At 38.0% G+C, this 25,454-nt stretch overlaps 2 protein-coding genes across 3 annotated transcripts in view; both read right to left on the bottom strand.

Moving 5' to 3' along the window:
- The window catches only part of LOC145102137 (putative dolichyl-diphosphooligosaccharide--protein glycosyltransferase subunit 3B), a 42,844-nt gene extending 21,416 nt beyond the window's left edge, over positions 1-21,428 (bottom strand). The window contains exons 1-3 of one of the 2 annotated variants that reach the window (XM_079039499.1): positions 20,296-21,428; positions 16,168-16,564; positions 6,366-7,318 (exon numbers count right to left, since the gene is read on the bottom strand). In XM_079039499.1, the coding sequence (XP_078895625.1) occupies positions 20,309-21,364 (1,056 nt within the window). In that variant the 5' untranslated portion in view covers positions 21,365-21,428 and the 3' untranslated portion in view covers positions 6,366-7,318; positions 16,168-16,564; positions 20,296-20,308. Of the gene's footprint in view, positions 1-6,365; positions 7,319-16,167; positions 16,565-20,295 lie in introns of those variants that run through there. The other variant, XM_079039498.1, reaches the window with a different exon arrangement.
- Positions 21,429-23,662: 2,234 nt separating this feature from the next.
- LOC145100257 (trans-resveratrol di-O-methyltransferase-like) lies at positions 23,663-25,223 on the bottom strand. The gene is made up of 2 exons (XM_079037599.1): positions 24,405-25,223; positions 23,663-24,102 (listed from the first exon to the last, which is right to left on the bottom strand). Exons 1-2 carry the CDS (start codon positions 25,188-25,190, stop codon positions 23,800-23,802), a joined length of 1,089 nt encoding a protein of 362 aa, XP_078893725.1. The 5' UTR covers positions 25,191-25,223; the 3' UTR covers positions 23,663-23,799.
- Between the last annotated feature and the right edge of the window lie 231 nt (positions 25,224-25,454).

Genomic DNA, 25,454 nt, shown 5'->3' with positions numbered 1-25,454 from the left:
TAAAACCTTGGAATATCAAATATTTGCATGTATTATAGAGAAAACATAGATCCAAGGTTTTTAGGGTTGCATGTACACCATAGGAGTGTTAGAATGCTCAAAACCCATCAATAAGATCCCGTAATCATAATCTTTCGGTACATCCAACCACCTCCTATGTCGTATGTTGAGGTTCTGCTGATCCATCAAATACTTTAAACTCTTGTGGTCAGTATAGATGGTGCACCGCACCCCGTATAAGTAATGCCTCCAGCTTTTGACGGCAAACACCACTGCCCCCAATTCCAGTTCGTGAGTGGGGTAATTCGCCTCATTAGGATTCAACTGCCTCGAGGTGTATGTGATCACATGCCCCCTCTGGATCAGAAACGCCCCTAATCCCGAGATTGATGCATCACAATACACCACCAAATCCTCCAACCCCTTGTGTAGTACTAGTATTTGGCCTCACATAACCTCTGCCTCAAGGTCTCGAATGCCAACTGCTGATCTGGACCCCACCGAAATGTCTCATTCTTCTTGGTCAAGCGGGTCAAAGGCACCACAATCTTGGAGAAATCCTGAATGAATCTTCAATAGTACCTCACTAGGCCCAAGAAGCTACGAATCTCAGACGCATTATTTGGCACTTCCCACCGCATCAATGTCTCAACCTTGGCTGGATCAACCGAAATACCTTCTTGGTTGATGATGTGCCCCAAAAACTGCACCTCTCGCAACCAGAAATCACACTTTAAGAACTTGGCATAAAGCCTTTCCGTTATCAGTGTCCCAATACCTCCCTCAGATGCTGCTCGTGTTGCTCCATGGTCTTAGAATATACCAGAATATCATCGATGAAAATGATCACCGACCGATCCAACATCGATCTACACACTTTGTTCATGAGGTATATGAACGATGTTGGGGCAGTGGTGAGCCCGAATGGCATCACCGCAAACTCGTAGTGACCGTACTGAGTCTTGAAAGTTGTCTTCAGTATATCCTCATCTCTAATCCTCATCTGATGGTACCCCGACCGAAGATCAATCTTGGAAAACCAAGTGCGCCATGCAGCTGATCGAACAAATCATCGATCCTAAGAAGCAGATAACGGTTTTTCACTGTGAGATTGTTTAGCTCCCTATAATCGATACACATCCTATGTGACCCGTCCTTCTTTTTCACGAACAAGATCGGCGCTCCCTACGGGGAACTACTCGGACGAATGAATCCTCGGTCTAGCAGCTCCTGAAGCTGCATAGACAGCTCTTGCATATCGGGCGGAGCTAGCTGAGACGGTGCATTAGCTATCGGAGCGTCACTCGATACCAAATCAATGCGAAACTCTACTTGCCTCTTCGGAGGCACTCTAGGTAGATCCTCGGGAAAGACATCCCGGAGCTCCAGCACAACCGGTACACTATCCAAATCCGTCAAGGCCTCAACCCTCGTATCGGAGACATACACCAAGAATCTTGCACAACCCTGTTGAAGAAGTTTCCTAGCCCTCGCAGCTGAACAGAAAGTTGGCCCCTGCGAGGCTCTCTCTCCATCGATAGACAGTTCTCTCCCACTTGGGGTTCGAACTCTCACTAGCTAGCGCTCACAATCTATCATGGCCCCGTTGGACCCCAACCAGTCCATCCCAACGATCACCTTCAGTCCTCACAACGGTATTAGGACTATATCAACACGAAACCTCTCTCCAAGCACATTCAGGAAACAGCCCCGATACACCCCCGCAGGACTCACATTGCGGTCATCTGCAATCTTAACCTCAAGCGTGGAATCCAAAGTTCTCGGCGCATCCCGGAACTTCTTGCTAAATGCAAGAGATACGAACGATCGGGTAGCTCCCGAATTGAAAAGAACATGAGCTGACATACCGTTGACCAAAAAGGTCCCTATTCAGGAGCACGCACACACACACAGACACACACACACACATATATATATATATATACACACACACACACACATAAGCAATACGAATCAATATCAAGCAGGAAAAATAAAATATGTACCATCCACGACATCTGGCGCTGCCCGGCCCTCCTCAGTAGTCAACTGAAATGTGCAGCTCTTCACCGCAGGAGCATCCGCCTTAGCAGGACGGCCATTAGTGATCCTCATTGTGGTGAGCGTAGGCGCCGCCACTGATCCTCCCCCTCCCCACAACCTCGAACAATCGGCCCGCTTATGGCCAGTCTAATTGCAGTGGAAACATATCAAGCCCTTCTTGGGGCAGTCCCTGCTCACGTGGCCCGACTGACCATAGGTATAACATATCGTGCCCGTCACTCGACATACTCCACCATGCGATCTCCCACATTTGGCACACCGGACACGACCCTGTTGTCCCTTACCAAAAGACTCTGATGTCTTAGGTTTTTTAGCCTAACCTACAGCTGTCTGAGCCAGTTCTGGTTTCTGCTTGGTGCGGAACTCCAACTCCATCTCCCACTCACGGGCCTTCTCCACCATCTCATTCAGGGTTTTGCACCTTGTAAAGCTCACAAACTCACGGATATCATTCCTCAGCATGGAATGATACATCGTCCTCCTCATGTCCTCATCTGTAGCATACTGTGGGATCAATAGTGCTTGTTCCTGAAACTTGGTGGTGATCTCCGCCATTGTCTCAGTGGTCTGATGGAGCTCTTGAAACTCCCACACCAACCGTTACACCCCAATAGGTGGTGCAAACTCCAGATCAAAGCATCTGACAAACTCTGCCCATGTCATCTCAGCCATACTGGCTGCTCCCACCTGACTAGTCACCTCCTCCCACCAATCCCTGGCTTGGTCCCTCAACATACACGAGGAAAACCCCACCTTCACCGCATCGGGGCAAAAGCTCGTGCGATGGGTGTTCTCCATGTCCGCCACCCAACGTCGGCTAACTATGGGGTCCCTGACCCTAAAGAACTCTGGCGCTCCGCACGCTTTGAACTCCCTGAACGAGGGAGTTTGGACCCCAACCTGGCCCACACCAATCTCGGCTCGGAAAGAACTGAGCCGCTCCTCCATGATCTTCATCATCCCTTCCTTGATTGTCCCAAAAATCACTAGGTAGCGTCAAGGATGCCTCTCATAACCTCAGTTGCGATAACCTCGCGCAGCCTCTCATCAATGGGCTCAGTAGCATCGCCCAACCCAAATCCGGATCCTGATCCTGATCCTGACCCCCCTGCTCCAAATCGTATCACCACTATCCTGATAAGACATAATGATCAAGATAATGAAAAAGGGGATCCTCCCACACTGGTTGTCCTTTGAGCTTCCAGATCTAACATCAGTTCGGGTACAGGTCTTGTGCATTCAGTAGTACAGGCCTAATACTACCTTCCACACCTATATGTACCTTCCCCAAGTCTCTACCTGATCACTCCAATTCGTCCCAAAACAACATATATCTCACAGGCTACCGCATAGCTCAAATTCTAGGCTATCCTAAGATTTGCTCCATCCATATCAAACCAGAACTCAATCATAACAGGTTTCCTTATGCATGCAAATTATACACATAACAGGATCAAATAGACTTTCAAATAACAGACTCTACCCTAAGACCACAACCATACAAAGAACAGGAAATAAGGCCAAATCATTCATTAAGGCAATAAGATCCTAACCGTATACAATTTTTAAAGCATACACATAACAAAATCCATCCGTCTATCATAATCCAAATATCAATATAACATGGCTAACATATTAGGGAACCACTTACTTGAGCTCGGCCAATCACGTGCATTGACTCTCCCCTTTGTCCATTTTAAGAAGTTTTTAACCTTTGGTTTTTGAAAACAATTTTACCATTTCCTTAGTTTGAGTCTTGACACACCCGAGAGTGTGCCTAAATCCCTCAAACAAAGGCTCTGATACTAACTTGTAATGACCCAATTTTTCCAAATAAAATTTTCACATTTAAAATATTAAAAAACATTCCCATAAACCATAAAATCTCAATGACAATTGTTTTCAAATTCATAACACCAACATTTTATTTCAAATATCAGAGTGTCTCCATAAAAATACGTGAGGGAGTGCGTGCTGCGCCATCAAGCCTTGCCCTTGCCCTTAGGCTCAGAAGTACCTTAAACAATCAACAATCTGTAAGCTAATGCTTAGTGAGTTCCGCAGAGCATACCCCACACAATCCACATAATCACATAATCCATATTAGCTACAATATAGCTACATAAACCACATAAGTCATGCATACAACATATAGGGATGCCGTGGAAACCCTCCACGGTCTTACTCCGGGCGCCTCGGGAACCCCCCGAGGTCTTAGCCCAAAGGTGCTCTGGAAACCCTACAGGGTCTTACTCCGGGTGCCTCGGGAACCCCCCAGGTCTTAGCCCAAGGATTCCCTGGAAACCTTCCAGGGTCTTACTCTAAGTGCCTCGGGAACCCCCCCCCCCAAGGTCTTATCCCAATCATGCCTTGGAAACCCTCCAAAGTCTTACACATAAGTGCCTCGGGATGACCCCCCCCCCCCTCGAGATCTTTCATGCAAGTATCACAAATAACTAGCATACCACATATCCCATAACCAACTAGCATGTCACATAACAAATAATGGGCCGGCCTTGGTGCCATCGACGCATTGGTATGGTGAGGAGACTCACCTCTCAAGAATGTTGAACTGATAAGATAAGCCCAACGCGTAGCTACAACTCAACTACGTACAACCATCAGGTGACTGATTAAAATCCCAAAATACCTTAAAATACCCTCAAAGTCAAAATTGGTCAATCATGGTCAATGTCAAAGTCAACAACCAAGGTCAACAGTCCATGTTGACCCAACTCGTCGAGTGCGTCTAACAACTCATCGAGTTCCTTCAGAGTCCATAAAACTGAAATCTCGAGTCAACTCGCAGAGTTACTTGAGTAACTCGTCGAGTCCTTTAGTGTCCAGGAGACCGAAAACTCTAATCAGCTCACCGAGATCACTCTGAATCCTGAAAATGGGTAAACCTTGCCCAACTCGTTGAGTTGGCTAAGCAACTCGTCGAGTTCCTTCATCCCTTTTCATGTTCAGTCCTTTCCAATTGAATCCAAGGCTCCAAACTATATATCCAGCCCCCTAGATGTAGTTACCACGTAAAGTTGCCAGCTTTACGTGCATCCAAGGCCTTAAGAGGCTAAAATACCAAAACTAAGGTTTATACAAGGTTTAGGGAATGGGAAAGGGCCTAGACTAGATAAAGTGGGCAACTTGATGTCCATGGAGGCCTAGAGGTGTCCAGATATGAAACCATATCATCATGACAAGTTCAAACCCAAGAATGACACCATTATGCACCAAAAGTCACAATATACTTTCACAAGATGAGATCTAAGCAAATAGTGGTCAAGGTAGCAACTTTACACATCAAGATGGTTGCCAAAACAGAGTAAATGTCGGATCTACTTCCTCTCTCTTTACTCCAACTTCTTCAAGCTCCGAATTCTTTCACAACCACACCAAAATCACTATCCAAAGCTCTCTCACACACTCAAGAAGGTATAAGGCTCGATTTAGGATTTCTCTTGGCTGCAAGGACAATGAGGGAGGCTACAAATGAGCAATAAGTTCTTTAAATATGGTCCAAATCCCTTAAAATTAGGGTTTTCCTTTACAACGACTACTCGTCAAGTTGGGGCCTTCCAACTCGTCGAATAGACCCTAAGTCTCGCATTTAAAATGATTTCTACTCGACGAGTTGGAGCCCCCCCAACTCGTCGAGTTCCAGTCTAAAACCCTAAAATCGTGAGAAATAATTGATATCTGAAATGAGCCTTACATGATTGACTTAAAATGACCATACTACCCTTAGTATATATTTTTATGTATTTTTTTAATTGTGAATATTAACTAATTTATTTATTGTTGTATAATTAACAAAGGTGCAAGCCCCGATGTACAACCACACTCATAATAACCTGTTCAAAGTGCATAGGTCGTCTTGATAGCCACCACCTGAAACTTACTCCGCTGTCGTATCTCTCTTTTCTACCTGTCACCACCTACTAAAACGACCTCCACTAAGGCTGTGAGGAGTGGTCACAGCCAACCCACCGAAAAAGTGTTGTCATATTTGCGCCACGTCAGCTTCACCACCAACCCACTAGACATTGGAAATGGTTACCACTAACAATATTCCCTTTATTTTATTTTTTTTATTTGCTATAACATTATATTAAATAAAAAACATAATTTATAACATAAATAAATTTTTTTATTTTTTTATTTTTGGTAGCATTATATTAAATACAAAACATAATTTATAACATAAATAAATATTTTTATTTTATTATTTTTTGTAACATTATATTAAATAAAAAAATATAATTTATAACATAAATAAATTTTATGAAAACACAAAAAAAAAAAAAAAAAAAAAAACACATTTCATTAGTTAAAAGCATAGAAATTTAAAACCTAAGTTCCTAAAATAAACACAAAACATAACAAGCAAAACATTACACTACTTAATTAAAAAAAACATAAAAACCATAGACAAATACTACTCGTCGTCATCACCATCTTCGTCGCCTTATTCGCCTCATCGGCACCGTCTGCATTCGCCTCGTCATCATCACCCTCATCCTCTTCGTCATCATCGTCATTTCCCCCTTCGAGTTGTCTTCCCCATATGTGTTCGGTCAAATCGTGACGTAGATTGTAATGTGTTTCACGATTTTGTATTTCCAAAACCCTAGAGAAGTATATCGGGCTGCCAACTTATATTACTATAGGTGGATTAAGTATATCGTTCCCGATATATGAACAAATTGCCCTGCCCTCTTCTTCTATTATCTTGTTATGTAAAATAACACCAGCAGTCAACATCGTCGTTAGTTTTTCCCGATCTCATGTTCATGTCGGATGTTTGATTATGTGTCACTTTTGTTTTAGGACTCCAAACGCTCGTTCCACATACTTCCATGAAGATTCATGTGCTAACTTGAACATTTTCGTTTTTCATCGGCTGGAAATGAATATGACTTGAAAATTGTAGCATACTCTGGATATATCTCATCACCTAGGTAATACTCATACTTATATTCATTTCCATTCCCAACGTATGACATTTCTGGTGCTTTACCCTGCAAAATATTGTTAAATAATAGAGACGCTTGAAGCACATTCAGGTCATTTTTGAACCCCGCCATACCAAAGAATGCATGCCAAAACCATAGTTCATGTGAAACAACTGCCTCTAATATAACAGTCGGGACCCCATGTGTTGGATTAGTGTCTAAGCCCGTAACCATATTTGGTAAGTACTTGACCCGGTTGTGCATGGTCCTTTTGGGTTGCCTTCACCAAAACAACTTGACTGGAGAAATAAGTAGAGAAAGAGGTTATTATGATTTATTAATATATTATAAGAATAATATATTAAAGGAGAAATCATATTTGTTTAATTAATATTGGTCAATAATTAATTAGGAATTAATTTTGCGATCAAGTGTAATTAATTAAACTAGAGGGGCTGAAATGTAATTATGTGATAATTGCAAAGTAGGGCAATGGTTACCCTAGATATAGGTTGGACGAATTCAAGGGATAAGGAATCCTTGAAATCGTCCAAGGATAAGGGTTATCAAGGTTTATCTTATGGTTACTTGGTGGGCAAACAACTAGATAAGGATAAGGACTGAAACCCTAATCTCTACCCTATATAAAGACCCCTAAGGCCATAGAAATCGTCCCACTTGATCCCTAGGGTTCCCAGAGCCGATTTCTACCTTTCCACTTCTCTCTCTATTGCTTCTCCAATTGCTTGTGGTGTTTGTGAGCCATTAGAGGTGCTACACTTGTGGTACTTGCTTTCAAGACTTAGGGTTTGAAGATTTTAGTTGTTATTGCAATATAACAACAAGAGGTATGTGATCTATCTTTCTATGTGAATTTCGAAAATAATAGGAGCATGCTAGGGTTCTTCATGTGTTCATAATGTTGTGTATCTAATAGTGAAAACATAGATCCAAATCTAGGGTTGCATGGACACAGAGGATTGTTTGTTCATAACCCATCAGTGGTATCAGAGCCTTTGGTTAACTTGTTTTCAATTAGTATTATACAATTGTATGAACTTGACATATTAGGGTTTATAGCCAATAAACCCTAGGAGGCAAGATTTTCGAGATTAGGGTTCCTAAACCCTAATTTGCGAAAATTTGAAAGGGTTTTTCAAATCCTTTCCTTTAGTACCAAGATTTCGAAATCTAGGGTTTGCAAACCCTAGGATTTTCGAGATTAGCCTCCTTCCCAAAATAAGATCCTAACTTTTAGGGATTTGGATTATCTCATATCTTGTAATTATCCTTTAATGGTTATATATGGTAATTAAAGATTTTGAATTATCCTATCCCATGATTTTTGAAATTTAGAGGGATTAAAAGGATTATGATAAATTAATTGTTTAATTGGTAATTATCCTTCATGATTTAAATAATCCCTTATGATTTAATAATTTAAATTAATAGTTTAATTCAAGATAATTATTAAATCAAGAGTTTTAATATTTAAAATTTTAATGTAAATGGTATTAAATTTCGAAAATTTTAAATTGAGATTAAAACCCTAGTATTTTGAAATGCTTAAAATACACCCTATACTATTATATCATTACAAGATTAATAAATATATATGTATAACTAAAAAGCTAGTCTTACCGTTAGTAGACCTCATTCACGAAGCCGATCTATAAGGGGGGTATAAGGCTATGGCCTATAAAATGGTCATTTAATGGGTATCCACTCTTACCCACCGCTTCCTTGATTGGTGGAGGGTCGTTAGCCGAACAGGTTGGATAGGGCAATCCTCTCTTCATTAATAAGTATAATGAATCTATGTAAAGTAACTAAACGCTTTTACAAATTTTCAATCCTAGTTACTTTAGGCAAAAGTGAAATTGATGCAATCCCATGAAATTGCACTTTGCACCCTTACTAAGAAGTTAGTGGAGCGCGTGTGGTTAACCGGCACACTAATTGGTTCTAAGCAAATGTGGGAAAGGGTGACTCATTGTTTGTCATAGTTCGATGGAGCGTGTGTGGTTTACCGGCACATCGAATAGGTGATTGTAACAATGAGAGCACCATGTAGATTTGCATGGTTATTCACACCCACTTTGTGATCTTCGGCATCCCAGTCACAAACGAGAGGGGCATATCGAGATTTAAACATGTCATTGAAAAGTTCAATGAATCTCTAAGGAAATCTAGGAATTTTCAATACATTTAAAACTTGAGCGTTATGTTTTTCATGGTGAAGAATTAGTGAATCGTCATTCACTTACCTCCAAATTATTTGCATGTTGGATTACGGCATCCCTTTTCTAATGTGTAAATAATGTTGTTGGGTCCTAGCCCTAATTTTCCATTTTGGGTGTTTAATTAGGGATTTTATTCTAATCAAACTTTGTTCCTTTCTATTTGTAGATATCTAACGTAAACAACGCTGATGCTACCTCATTCTCGCTAATGAGCCTATGTCAAAAGGTGACATTTGATGGATCGAACTTTAGCGAATGGATAACATACACTCGCACGATTGCTCGCTACAAGGATAAAGAGTATGTCCTCGACGAGAAGCTTGAAAAGATCAATCCAGAAATCGCTACTCCCGAAGAAATGGCTGTCTTTGAGACCCATGAGCGTGATGCTACAAAAGTTCATTGCATTATGCTAGCCACAATGAACCCCGAACTCCAAAAGTCCTATGAGGACATGTATCCGTACGAAATGCATCAAGACTTAATGGAGAGATACCAACAAAGCGCAAGGCAAGAGCGCTATGAGATCATCACGAACATGATCACCGCTAAGATGGGAAGTGGAGAGTCTCTAACCGTGCACTTGTAAAAGATGCAAAGGTATGTTGATCGTCTTCACAAGTTAAATGTTAACTTTGGGGAAGATTTGGCAATTGACATCGTTCTTCACTCCTTGCCCTCGTGCTACAACCAATTTAGGATGACCTACCACATGAACAAGGAAGAGGTCACCCTAAGTAAACTCCAAGGGCTCCTAAGGACTACTGAGAGCAACCTCAAGGACAAGTCTGTTGCATTAACTCCCACTCCACCCGTTGCTCCTGTTTTGGCTATTGGGCAAGGGAGGGGCAAGAAGAGGAAGGCTCCTTCAAAGAGCCACCACAAGGGAAAGTTCCAAGATGGTTCCTCTTCTAGTGGGACCAAAGTTGGTCCTGCCAAGCCCAACTCGAACCCAAAGGAGGCAGAGTGTCACCACTGCCACAAAATAGGGCATTGGAAAAGAAGTTGCCCGGAATATTTGCAAGCCATCAAGGATGGGAAGATCAAGCCATCTTTCGTAGGTATTTACACAATTAAATCTAATGATTCATCGCATGTTATTTCTTGGGTTCTTGATACAGGATGTGGTTATCACATATGTTCTGATTTGCAGGGACTAAGAAGAAATAGGGATGTAGAGCGTGGAAGAATAAATATAATCACGGGGAACAGAAGATCGTCGCCTGTCACCAAGATTGGAGTGTATTCTCTAATGCTTAGTAATGGATTAGGTTTAGATTTAAATAATTGTTGCTACTCGCTAGATATGGCAAGAAATATCATTTCATTTCATGGTTTGTTTAGACAAGGATTTAGATATCCGTTTAATAATGAGAATGGTTCGATTTATGCTTATCTAAATGGTGTTTTATATTTTGAAGCATTGCCTTGTAATGGAATTTATGAAACTGTTATGGTTGTAGATAACCTAGGGAATGATGTATTGTGTGTGGATTCTTCCAATAGTATAGATTAAGCATGCTTGTGGCATTGTCGTCTTGGACATGTCAACAAGAAGCGCATAACCCAACTCCAAAAGGATGGAGTGTTGGAGTCATTCGACCTTAGGGAAGATGACACGTGCGAGTCTTGTTTACATGGAAAGATGACCAAGTCACCCTTCACTGGCACTTGTGAGAGGGGTGAGGGTTTATTGGATCTCATACACACCAACGTATGTGGGCCCTTTAGATCCACCACAAGGGATGCGAACCGCTTCTATGTGACTTTCACCGATGATTATAGTAGATATGGGTATATTTACTTAATCAAGCACAAGTCAGAAACGTTTGAAAAGTTCAAAGAGTTCAAACAAGAAATGGAGAATCAATTGGGTAGGAAAATCAAGATGCTTCGATCCGATCGAGGAGGAGAGTACCTAAGTCTTGAATTCCACGACTATCTCAAGGAATGCAGAATAGTTTCGCAATTGACGTCACCTAGGCTACCACAGTTGAATGGTGTGGCAGAAAGGCGTAATCGAACACTGTTGGACATGGTTCGTTCAATGATGAGTCGTACTTCACTACCTATCTCATTTTGGGGGTATGCCTTAGAGACTGCCGCCCATATCCTTAACCGAGTCCCTACAAAGAAGGTTGCCAAAACACCTCACGAGATGTGGACAGGGAAAGCTCCCTCATTAGCACATATCAAGGTTTGGGGCTGCGAGGCTTTCGTAAGACGAGAGACTAACAACAAGCTTGAACCTCGTAGTGAGCGATGTATTTTCATCGGCTACCCACATAAATCTTTTGGATATCTCTTCTATAGACCGAGTGACAATGTTGTCTTCGTTGCGAGGAGAGGGGTTTTCCGAGAGCGAGAACACATAAGCCAAGGAGACAGTGGGAGGCAAATCGATCTTGAAGAGATTCAAGAGTCGAGTGATGAAGGAACCTCTATCGCTTGCGCTCAACCCGAGGAGGAAACTTCGGTTGAACCGATTGACGAGTCCTTACCTCTTAGACGTTCCGAAAGAGTTAGAGTTCAACCCCAGTTTTATGGTTTTCATATTACTACCGAAGGGGACACGTATATTAGTGATGGTACACTAATAAATCTAGATGAACCTAATAGCTATAAGGAAGCCATGGCAGGCCCAGAGTCTGCAAAATGGAAAGAGGCGATGGACAGCGAGATTCAGTCCATGTATGACAACCACGTTTGGAATTTGGTTGACAATGTGCCCGGACGTAAGACGGTTGGGTGCAAATGGATCTTCAAGAAGAAGACTGACGTGGATGGGAATGTGCACACATATAAGGCGCGATTGGTTGCGAAGGGCTTTACTCAAACTCCCGGAGTTGACTATGATGAGACCTTCTCGCCAGTTGCTAAAATAAAGTCTATTAGGGTGATGCTAGCCATTGCTGCATTTCATGATTATGAGATATGGCAGATGGATGTCAAGATCGTTTTCCTTAATGGGAAGTTGGCTGAGGATGTTTACATGGCTCAGCCATAGGGTTTTGTCGATACGAAGCATCCCAATAGAGTGTGTAAGCTTGAGAAGTCCATTTATGGACTTAAGCAAGCATCTCGCAGATGGAATCTTTGCTTCGATGAGAAAGTCAAAGAGTTTGGATTTGTACGAAGTGAAGATGAATCATGTGTATATGTCAAGGCCAGTGGGAGTATAGTTAGCTTCCTCGTTTTGTATGTCGATGACATACTACACATAGGAAACGACATCCCGACTCTGCAGGAGGTTAAGTCCTAGCTCGGGAAGTGCTTCGCTATGAAGGACCTCGGAGAGGCTTCCTATATTTTGGGAATAAGGATAGTGAGAGAGCGAAGTAAGAGACTAATAAGACTTAGTCAGAATACTTACTTGGATAAAGTACTAAAATGTTTTAGTATGGAAAACTCGAAGAAAGGAGAATTACCAATACAAAGTAATGCCAAGTTAAGTAAGACTCAAAGTCCGAGTACCGAAGCCGAGATAGCAGAGATGAGCCGAGTACCTTACGCTTCTGCAGTTGGCTCCATCGTGTATGTTATGACTTGTACTCGCCCTGATGTGGCCTTTGCTTTGAGCATGGTCAGTAGATATCAAGGGAACCCTGGCAGAGCGCATTGGACCGCGGTTAAGAATATCCTTAAGTACCTCGGAGGACCAAGGAATGGTTTTTGGTCCTCGGAGGGAGTGATGACTTGAAGGTGCGAGGGTATAGTGACGCCAACTTCCAGACCGACAGAGACAACTATCGTTCGTAGTCGGGCTGGGTCTTTACCCTTAATGGAGAAGCAGTGACTTGGAAAAGTTCCAAGCAAGAAACCGTAGCTGATTCAACGTGCGAATCAGAGTACATTGCAGCGAGCGAAGCATCAAAGAAGGCGATATGGTTGAAGAACTTCATTGGAGACCTTGGAGTTGTACCTGCCATAAAGGAGCCTGTGGAAATTTTTTGTGATAATGAAGGAGCGGTTGCCTTGACCAAGGAACCGAGGGATCATGGTAGATCTCGACATATCGACAAAAAATATCACTTTATTAGACATCGAGTAGAAGAAGGACACCTCGTAGTTAAGAGGATATCGTTAGAGGATAACCCAGTAGATCCGCTTACGAAGGGACTGAGTAGGGTTAAGCACTTGCAGCACGCTAGGAGCATTGGGCTGAAGGACGATATTAGTTTAGATTAGATAGTTTGGAAACATGTAATAGATAAATGTAATTGACATTTGATGATTAAATAAAGGAGTATTATTTAAAGGTTTCTATCTTATGTTAATTGTTTAACTATTGTTTCACTTTGCATGTTTTGACTTCCAGAATAATTGAGTTTATTAAGAATAATAGAATTATTTAAACGGTCCACAGTCGTTCATATGTTGGAAGTAGGTATGAATGAAGACTGTCATGAATTGGTGTGTAGATTGTCTGAAAGGTATTAGACATAACAAAGGTTTGTTACAATATTCATGAGTGCTTATGAAAAAGGTTTGAGCATTGGAATAAACCCGCGCTTGCTGGAATCACTTTATGGAATGTACCACAAGTGATTGCAAGACGAATATATCATATGGTCTTAAAACCAAGATATATGGTTTATTGTCTACTACTTAATTGTGCATTGATAATGCGAAACCGCATCGGTAAATTGATGTCATAAAACGCATTGTTGTGTATAGTTGATTAGTGAATAATAAATGCATATAAGTCGAAGTTTATCTGTTACTTTTATCCTAAGAGGGTAAAAGCGATATCAGGGCCCCTCGATGATTTGATTTGACTTAACTGTCGGGCCCGGTCAGGACTGAATTGATGTGTTCAATTAAGTTCTATGTCAAATGAATATGAGATCGAGAAACAAACTGTTGGACAATAAGTATGACAAGGTTTCATGAGATTGTCCGCACGATATCTAAACAGAGGACTATACGATCCCTTATCTAAAGGACATGTTACTGATAAGATCAGAGTTCGACAGCGTCTTTGAGAGCTACGATTGCTAATCGAGTTGTACTTGCATTTGTGGTTACTAGACTTATCCAAGTGGGAGACTGTTGGATTAGTGTCTAAGCCCGTAACCATATTTGGTAAGTACTTGACCCGGTTGTGCATGGTCCTTTTGGGTTGCCTTCACCTAGGGATGTCAAAAACCCCCGTGGGACCCCGATACCGTACGGGACTAATTTTTTTAAAAATTCGGGAGCGGGAGCGGGGGCGGGGGCGATATTAACTCCTGTTTATTTTCGGGACCGGGGGCGGGAGTGAGTATTTCCTTCCCGTACTCCCGCGGGGGCCCCGTTTATATTTATATAATATATATATATATATATATATATATATATATATATATATATATATATATATATATATATATGTGTGTGTGTTTATAACTTTAGTGATGTTTTATGTTTGATCAATTCTTGATTTATCAAGGGCTTACATGTTTGTTTATATACAAAAGTTATTAAAAAAACTATTTTTAGCCAAAAACAAAGTAATTTTTTAGCAAAAAAAATCCATTTTTAAGCCTATAAACCGGGAGTACCGGGGGAACGGGGGCGGGACCAGGGGCGATGGAGGTAACCGGGGGCGGGACCGGGGGCTGTGTAAGCGGGGGATCCGGGAGCGGGACCTGGAGCGAGGGCAACAAGGGATTTCGAGAGCGGGGGCGGGGGCAACCATTTCCGCTCCCGTTTGGTCCCGTTGACATCCCTACCTTCACCAAAGCAACTTGACTGGAGAAATAAGTAGAGAAAGAGGTTATTATGATTTATTAATATATTATAAGAATAATATATTAAAGGAGAAATCATATTTGTTTAATTAATATTGGTCAATAATTAATTAGGAATTAATTTTGCGATCAAGTGTAATTAATTAAACTAGAGGGGCTGAAATGTAATTATGTGATAATTGCAAAGTAGGGCAATGGTTACCCTAGATATAGGTTGGACGAATTCAAGGGATAAGGAATCCTTGAAATCGTCCAAGGATAAGGGTTATCAAGGTTTATCTTATGGTTACTTGGTGGGCAAACAACTAGATAAGGATAAGGACTGAAACCCTAATCTCTACCCTATATAAAGACCCCTAAGGCCATAGAAATCGTCCCACTTGATCCCTAGGGTTCCCAGAGCTAATTTCTACCTCTCATCTTCTCTCTCTATTGCTTCTCCAATTGCTTGTGGTGTTTGTGAGCCAATAGAGGTACTACACTTGTGGTACTTGCTTTCAAGACTTAGGGTTTGAAGATTTGAGTTGTTATTGCAATATAACAACAAGAGGTATGTGATCTATCTTTCTATATGAATTTCGAAAATACTAGGAGCATGTTAGGGTTCTTCATGTGTTCATAATGTTGTGTATCTAATAGTGAAAACATAGATCCAAATCTAGGGTTGCATGAACACATAGGATTGTTTGTTCATAACCCATCACCATGATCACCTAGCGTGAATTGAACACGCCACGCATTAGGACAATTTGCCCACACCCAACTGTTTGACATCACTATCAATACTATCAAGCATCCCTGGAAAACCATGTTTAGCTTGATGCACGACATACAACTGTTCAACATCACTTTTAGTCGGATGTCGCAATTATATGTCATGGTAAAGCTCTATAACATACTCACAGAAAAGATATGTATATTCTCGACCCGTCCTTTCAGACATTTTCAAATACTCATCTGATGCATCTGCGGTTATGCCATATGTCAATTGTCTAAGAGCGGCCGTACAATTTTGTATTGTAGTAAAACCACGTTTACCTCTAACATCTCATCGTAATTGGAAAAGCTTATAATTACGTTCCAAAACTCTAGCTATATGTAAGAATAAATTTCTACTAATATGAAAACGTTCTTCAAATCATATAAACTATCAGGGGCAAAATAATCACGTACCAAACGTTCTTTTGCCGTCTCTCGATCCCGGTTGATCCATTTTTTATGCTTCTTCTCGCTGTTTAAACTTTCCCCTCTCTCACGAACCATGGCTTGTGCCACAGACAATAGTGTGTGCAATACCAACTCATCGTCAGAATCATTATCCATTTTTTTTTAGTGTGTGTGTTTGATTTGAAAGAGTTTATGCATTTGGTTTTGAAAAATATGTGTAAAATGGATGTATATATATAGAGAGAGAAATTAAATTAAAGAATTTTTTTATTTAATGCCCAAACGGTCGAAAAAGTAATCCACCAATAGCCTTACGCGTCTTGTTCCGTCCTAGTAGCCACGCCACCGCCAACCCACCGAAGCGGTCAGCGTGGAGCTCCTTCCACTCCGGGCAGCCTAACCACTGAAATCAAACATGATGCAAACTTTTTAGAAAAAATAAATCCAGAAAAATCTTGAATCAAGCAAATGAAGAAAACTAATGCAAACCTAAAACAAACTTGAAGCAATCCTACAGTAAAGCTAACCAAACCAATATTTCAAAAAAAAATCCTCAAGCAGACGTGATGCAAACCCAACCTAATTATATTTGTAAGCTAATCGATTTCAAAAATCTATTTCAAAAAATCAAGTGAGAAAAAAGAACACTGAAGTGAGAAATCGATTTCAAAAAACCCACAAGCAAACTTGATGCATACCTAACCTAAAACACATCCAAATGATAAATCGATTTCCAGAAAATCGATTTTGTGTAAACTCAAACCCACTTCGCTTAACGGTACTTTAGAAAGAAGGATGAAAGTGGTGAACATGAAGAAATCGATCTCCGATGACGAGCTTTCTGTCGTGCATCAGATTCGTCAAGTTAATTCGGGTTTGCAAAGTTAGATCTTCTAGCGAATTCAGAATGTAAGAAAGGGAGACATAAGGTGGCGGATGCTTGTTTAATGGCAACATCGGATTCCGACGAGAAAGGAAGAGTCGAGACATGCGAGAGAGATGGCGGTGGGAAGAGGCTGGTTGAAAGGGTCAACACAATAAGGGGTTGTGAGTAATATGTAGCATGATGATATGCCCATATCTTATAAACTATTTGTTTTAATTTAATTTTCATATAAGGATAGTATGGTCATTTTAAGTCGGCCGGGGACCAAAATCGAAAGAAAAACAGAACATAAGGATAGTCCGAGTGCAAAAGAAAACATTAAGGACCAAACATGTAATTTTACCCAAACCACAAAGACTATTTCAGTAATTTACTATTAATGAAATATAAACCACAGAATTATACATGATCTTATACATGATTATTTTCTGCTTTGCAAGATCGTAATCGTAAAACATATATCCAATATGGCATTTAACGATAAATAATTCAGTTAACAACAAATAAGTTAAAACATAAAACATATATTCATTACAGCATTTATTGATAAATATTTCAAAATGGTATTTTATGTAATTGCTTTTAGAAAAATATTAGATTTTCTTTTTAAATAGTAACGGTTTTATAATGTTATGATCGATCGTACAATCTTACAATCCAGTGCAACGATCCTACATCGATCTTACCGAAAACAACCTAAGTTCATGATCAATTTACCTAGGTGTGATCCTATCAAAATTTTAACAACCTTGATTGCAACCATAGCAAAATAAGTTAAATAATTATATCGATCTTGCATGTTACAACAAACTAGATTATAACACATGCTATCGGTTGCGATTATCGTCTATAAGATTTAAGAAATCCAATCAATATGATATCTCTCCAACCTTGTATGTAAAATTAGTATTCTCCAAATTTTGCCACATGTCAATAACAAAACACATAAGGTCTGCTTCTTCCTTGGCGCTAGAGCCACCTTTGATAATACTTAAAATGCATACCATACACCAAGCAATCCACAAAATTCATATGTAATATGTACAACATACGTTAATATACTCTTTCCAAAAAAAATACTTTGATATTGTGATTAAATGAGTTATGGAAACAAAGCCAAAGTAGGTTTTTATTTTTTTATTGTATGAAAAAATAAAAATAAAAATAAAAATAAAATAAAATAAAAAAAAAAGTAGAGTTTTTATGTATTGATTTGATGAGAAATACATGAAAAATATGCAAAACCTTCAAAAAAATGTCACTTGTTGCATTTATGTTGATTTTGAAAGAGCTTGGGCAAATGTCAAAGTAAGTTGTTATTTATTGTCTATGAGAGAAAGAGAGAGAGAGTCCAAAGATGAGAATTTGGGCGAATAAGAGAACACAGCCAACAAGAGAATATCATTAAGAAAGGTGAGAGCTTTTAATCATCTTCATGAATTGGTTGATCCTAGGGTTTAAAAAGACTTCGAGGATTTTGTGGATTTCGGCTAATGAACCAAATTAAGAGAATTTCGGCTAACGAAGATAATATAGAGAAAGGTGGATAATATAGAGAAAGGTGAGAGCTTTTAAGTTCTTAAATTTTTGGAACCAGTCCTAGGCGGTTTCGGTTTCGGGACCAGGTAACTCGGTTAAGTCATTTTTTTTTAGTTTCGTTAATACAAAATAACTCTAAGCCATTGAAACCAAAAGTAAATATTATAACTAGTTCAATACAATACAAGTTACAAACAGAAAAGAAAAATAAATAAATAAATAAATAAATCTTTAAAAGATAATCCAAGTCGTCAAATAACTCATAAACCAAAGTTGATGTTTTTACTATCAGCTTGTTAATATTATTTAACATAAGATATTTCCTTGTTAATATTATTTAACATAAGATATTTCCTTCATCTATGTTCAAAGTTTTTTATAATCATGCATTCACATTCACATTCAGATCATATGTTATTAAAAAAAATAAAAAATAATAAAAAAAATAAAAAAAAAACGTTTAAAATACGACTTATTAGTATGTTACCACAAAAATCTAATTAGATAGTCATAACAAATGTCTTAGTCATCAACATTGTTATAACCAACTCATTTAAATTTTAATGTTTTGGAACCGGTTTCAACAATTACCTGAAGGATAATAGTCCTAAAATGGAAACCGAAACCGGTCCTTGGCGGCCCCCACTTTTAGGAACCGGAACCAATGACCTCGATTCTGGTTCCAAAAACAGGTACACGTTTTCCGTGCTCACCCCTACTTTTAATCATCTTGAACGATGTTAATATCAAAGAAAATAATCTAATAATATATATTTTTTAAGTGACCAACAAATCTGAACACCACAAAAATATTTTTTTCTAGAAAAGAATACATTTAAACTGACATTTCATATTACGGATCAATATTCCGGATTTCGAAAAAAATACTCTTGAATTTCAAAGAAATACTTCGTTTATTACAAAAAGGTAAGACAACATAGCAAATAAGAAATTATATTATACTGTACAAGAGCTTAAAATCAGACATTTAATTGAAAAATAATGATATTAGACACTTAAAAATTTGACATTTTGGACATGAATAGAATAGAGAGTTTTATGAAAAAATTTGTGGAAATAAAAAAAGTTCCGGAATTTCAAGAACAAATCCGGAATGTGGTATTCCAGAGAAAAATGTCAATTTTTAAAAACCGAAAACTAGTAATTTCTTTTAATAAGCACATTCATAAGGGTTAATTTAGTTAATATCCCTAGAGATAACATATATTAACCCATTCATTAGCTTGAATTACATGCATTTGGGGATCAAAATCCCAAGATAATATCTTGAAAGTGAGATTTTGAAACTTGAAGGTGGAATTCATCTATCAACTTCAACTATGATATTGAGCTAAAATAGATATTTTGAAAAGCATACATTACTTACAATTTAAAGATAGCAACCATCTTAAGGATAGAATTCTATTGAAAATATGAAACAGTTGATTGTTAGTATAAACAGAAACAGAAACCATATAATCGAATCATCAAGAGTGGGCAAAATTAAGACTGTGAAAAAAAACGGCATGTGAAGTGAGTCAATCACATAATTCTAGAAGTAATCGATTCTGGAAATGAAAAACAGGAGACTATTAAGAGTAACAATAGTTCTTTAAACCTAAGGTTTTGAAGGAATAACATGTATAAAAGCATAATGAAGCATATTCAGCCATGGCTATTAGATAAAATTCAAAAAAAGTAGAACAAACCAGTATCATTGCTTCACCAACTGGAAGGCAAATAAGCATGAACAGCATAACCAGTCTTCCAATTATCCAAATACACAACTTTCCTCACAGCCCATACTGAAATTATCATGGCAATGATCATTATCGTCCTCTGTGCAATCCTACTCTGCACCCTAACCAAAACATGAGTCATAAAAGCCAACAACAGGCCAACAATGGTGTAAAGAAACCCGATGGCAAAACCCTCAGCACCCAACTGCATTCCAGATCCCTGATAGAAGAAGACGAGCTTGCTTGGATCATTTCTATCGGATATGAACATCGGCATTTTGCGAATTATGTTGTGCATAGTTCCCGAAACGCTAAAGAAGTAAATGAACACAGAACCGGATAGCCAAACCCTCTTATCGTGTAGAAGTGTTTCACCAGCTAATAGTCTTTTGAACAGGAATGGCAAGGATATCAGGAATGCAGCGATTAAGAACCCTATTTGAGTTTTTGAGAGAATTGGAGGACGGTGAATTTGACCCATTTTGAGTTTAGTTCTCGATTCGATAAATTCCGCCATGGATTCGGCTAAACGAGAGAAATCACCGGCGTCCATGGAGATCGAGTCGGTTTTTAAGGTGGTCGCATCTGGTGGAAGGAGGCGGATGTGTGGCAAGGCGTTAACACCGAATTGGGCGAAAGATGATTGCGATTCTCCGAATTCGATGTCGCAGAAAAAGAGCTTGGAAAGTGCTGATGGGGAATTCTCATTGTTGATGCCGAAGGATTTGGAGAGGAGGAAGAATTCGGATTTGAGTGATTTGAGGTGGAGTTCGGATTTATCATGGAGTTGGATGGCGTCGAAGAAGATGATTAAGGAGAAAGATCGTGGTTTCGTGGTAACGATACGCCGGAGAAGGTTGTCAGAGAGGTGAACAACGCCGGAGGAGGAGCGGGATTGGATGGATTGAAGTTCGGAGACTAGATCTGCATCGGCGTTGGCGTTGGCGGCGCCGGTGAAAAAAAGGGTTGTGGATAGTGAGAGAAGTGTTGTTGTTAGTAACAGGAAGAGGGTCGGAGCTGATCTCGGAAAAATCGCCATTGGTAGATCTAGTGAGGTGTTAGGGTTTCTTTGAAGATTAGAGAAGAAAAGAAGACGATGACTAGAGTTGACTTTGACCGGCTCTGTTTGAGGTATACATCACTCTAACCAATCAGATGTTGCCATGTCAGCATTTCATGAAGCCACATCGGTGTGGCATTTGAAAGTTTTAATTTCGTTAAAGGTCATGTCATCTATGATTCTATTGGTCCAAACATTTTTATTAAAAAAACTAATTTTTTATTTTCTTATTTTAGTTAATTGTTTAAATAACTATTACATTAGTTGCTAATTATAGCAATATTTTATATATTAAAAGTGATTTAATGTACATTTTAATAATTAAAGTATTTGTTGATAATATGAAATAGTTGTTGTCTTGACAGTATAGTAGAGGCTATCTTTGAAATATGATAGTATAATTACATTGATATGGATGGTTTATTTTGGTAGTTTTTTTTTACCTCATCACAAAAATACCTAAAAATAGAAAATAACATCATATAACACTTTAACATATCTATTTTAGTATATCATCAATTCCAAAAAAAAATAATTAGGAAATTTACATAATTATTCGTTCATTAATCCCCACATCATATAACGCAAGAGTTTTGTAAAAAATATCAATTTTTTTTTTTACAAAAATAACTTTATTTTGGCAAATTTTTAAGTAGCTTTTCCAACACAAAGCTACCACATGACCAAAAGATAAAATGTGTAAATTGTAATTTAGTGGAGTTATATATGTATCATAAAAATTCAAACAAATAAATACTAATCTAACCATTTTTTTTTGGCATTTTTTAAAATGTATAAATTGTAATTTAGTGGAGTTATTATATCTATCTATTTTTTGTCGCAAAAACTTCTACGGGTCATAACTTCTTTGTTATAAGTCGGATTTCAGCATTCCTTATATCCCTGAAATCCTTGTTTCGACCACTCCAACTTTCTTTAAAGATATTGGGTCAAATCTACGTTATATTTTTTACGATACTTTTATTATTATTTTATTATATCGTTATAAGTACGTATATTGCACATAAATCACATAATACCCAACTAATTTCTCTTCATTACTTCGAAATATGTTACAATTATTGACCATAACTATTATATAATTATAATAATGTTTAGCTTAGAAAGACGAGCGTTACAAAATATGAGAATAGCTAATCCACAGAGTAGCTAATTAGTTTGGGAATCTTATTTATTTGGATTCAAATCATTGAGAAAAGTTGCATTGAGGTTGATTTTTTACATGCCACTTCATGTGGGTTCAAATTGAATTGGTTATTTTCAAAGAGGACTCAATCAAGAAACTCGATTGAAAAGGCTGAGAAGTTGATTTTTATTTCTGCTGATTCAAAGATTGAAATTTAATTATTCATTATATATTTATTTCTTTTTTTAGTCTTTTTATGTAATGTTGTTTAGAGATTGTGACTTCTTTATGATAGATCTCTTCATCCAAGAAGACGTTTTTATAAGTTCATGTATTTGTTTTATGTTGTCCTTTAGGATCGGGGGCATACTATAGCATCTATAAATGCTCCCTTCTCTTTGACAATAAATGATGGTTTTAAGGTAATTTTCATAGGCTTTTTATAACTTTCTACTATTATTTTTTTCTATTACTATGTTATAATTAAAAAAAATATACGAAAGTACTATTGTGATTTTTTTTTGTATATCCCCTGGGTTTTAAACATTTTTACATTGTTTGTCGTTGCTTATGGCATCTCCAATCCACCCTCAAATTTTATTTCTTCCTCCATTTCTTTCCCTATTCTTCTCCAACCCTACCACATTTTCACCTCCATTTTTGGAGATATGAATATATTATTCATATCTCCAAAAATTGAGGTGAAGTTTGGTTGCCAATTTTAGTCCCTCTTATTTTTATTTTATACATTTCTAGTTTATTTTATCTACTAATTATAATTTAAATGTAATATTTAATATTTATAATATCATGTTATATACTAATTTATATTAATTAATCATAAATATATAGTTTAATTAGTAGAGGAGTGTATTTAACAATATATATAAGTTATAAAAATGGATACTTTTGGGGTTAAAAAATAGGATAGAAAATGGAGTAGGGTTGGAGATGAAACACTATTTACTCCAATTTTTACTCCATTTATAGGAGGAAAAATGGAGATGAGTTGGAGATAGTCTTAGGCCTGGGATTTTGTCAAGTCAGATGAGAATGGATCGGCATCTCAAATTCGTTCGCCATATCTGTCTTAAGGTTGTTCGCCATATTTGTCTTAAGGCTGTTACGACTTATGATATATTCTGAATATTTATAAAATGAAACACGTTGAAGGATAACACTTATACAAAGAAACAACATACAAACAAGTTCCATATTGTAGTAGCTTCACCAACACTTAAGTTGTATATAAAAGAATGTAACCTAACTAGGGATAAACTTCAATAAGAGATCTTAACCCCAAAATTGGAGTTATTTTATAGTCGCTAAAGTCGGCATCAAGGAAGAGCTTTGCCCATTCTTTTTCGCTCCTCTCTTTTCCTGTCAGCACAGTCATCATAAGCATGTCAAAATAGAGTTGAGTCATGAGTAAATTGTTGTCCTCTTTGTGAGTCTTCACCACCATGTCTATGATGATTAGTTTTCCTCCATTTTCCTTACTCGGGATTGCCTCTTTGCATTGCTTCAATATCTTTATGCATTCTTCGTCACTCCAGTCATGCAATATCCACTGTTTTTTCATAAACCAAAATCACGAATTAACATACAAAATTATTGCATATATATATATATATATATATATATATATATATATATATATATATATATATATATATATATATATATATATAAACTTTCAGTCTAACTAGTAATGTATAACTATAGATAATATATTTCAACAACATATGTGAGTTGGAAAATTTTGTCTTCATTGACCCCCACCAATAAATATTTATTAGAAATTATGTCTTCAAATAGATTGAAATAAAATATCCAAAAGAAAATAAACGCTACTTTAAAATCAAAGTATACCTTTAGCACAACTGCATCCGCTTTGGGAATAACTTCAAACATGTCTCCACCAATATACCTCAAATTCTTACTTCCAACCAAACCAATAACGACATGAGGAAGATCAAAACTGATACAACTTATATCAGGAAAAGCTTCGGCAATGGCTTTGGCAACAGTGCCAGTACCACCACCAACATCAACAATTGAATTCAACGTTCTAAAAGAGTCTGCGCAGTGTTTTAGAACGACACTCATAACAAGCCTTGAATCATTGGCCATTGATTCGTTGAAGAACTGTTTAAGCTTCGGCTCTTCACCTAAAAATTCCCAATAATGACTCCCATGGGTTGTGAGAAAGGGGTTGGCATCATCGTTTTGAAACCATTTGCTCATTTGTTGCCATGGATTCATCAGTATTGGATCCAACATGGCAAGCACAAGGGACCTACTGCTTAGTGGCTCTTCTGTTAGAAGGTATCGAGAAGCAGGAGCTAACAAATAGCCTTTTGTTTCCTCCTCATCGTTGTCTTCAGTTGTGGATATACTTTGTTTTACAAAGAAACCAGAGTGAACAAGGATGCGCATAAGTCGAAAGACATACTGGGTTTTCTCCTTGTTGATGGAGAGGGCTTCCACTAACTCGGAGAGCAACATTGGTGCACCATGGCGATTGATGATATCAGGTATTTGCAGCTGAATAGCACATTTCAGTGACATGGAATTTATAAAGCTGTAAATATGGTTCCATATGTGTGCTTCTGAACGAAGCAAGTCTAATGATTGCTCATCATTTTGCAATTCCATCTCTCTTTTGGTAAGATAAATACGTGATGGATAATTTGACATGGGTTATGCATCATATATATATATATATATATATATATATATATATATATATATATATATAAAGAGAGAGTTATATCATATGAAAATGATAGGTATAATGAGAATATAAAAAGAATTCTAGAGCTTAGGATTGAAAAAATCAAGTATTTTGAATGATTATTGTGTGTTTTGTTAAAGTCTTCATAAATTAAATAAATTTATTTATGATAAAAATTGACTGCG

Source organism: Lactuca serriola, chromosome 4, assembly GCF_051521515.1.
Source record: "Lactuca serriola cultivar US96UC23 chromosome 4, Lser_US96UC23_V15, whole genome shotgun sequence".
NCBI lineage: Eukaryota > Viridiplantae > Streptophyta > Magnoliopsida > Asterales > Asteraceae > Lactuca > Lactuca serriola.
The sequence above is the reverse complement of the archived record's forward strand: the minus strand, read 5'-3'. Positions and strand labels throughout refer to the sequence as shown.

Bases quoted from the DNA above. Each gene is read 5' to 3' on its own strand.
- LOC145100257 (XM_079037599.1), bottom strand. From the start codon at position 25,190: ATGGAATTGCAAAATGATGAGCAATCATTAGACTTGCTTCGTTCAGAA. The intron at 24,103-24,404 runs GTATACTTTGAT...ATGAAAAAACAG, and splicing joins CGGATGCAGTTGTGCTAAAG to TGGATATTGCATGACTGGAG.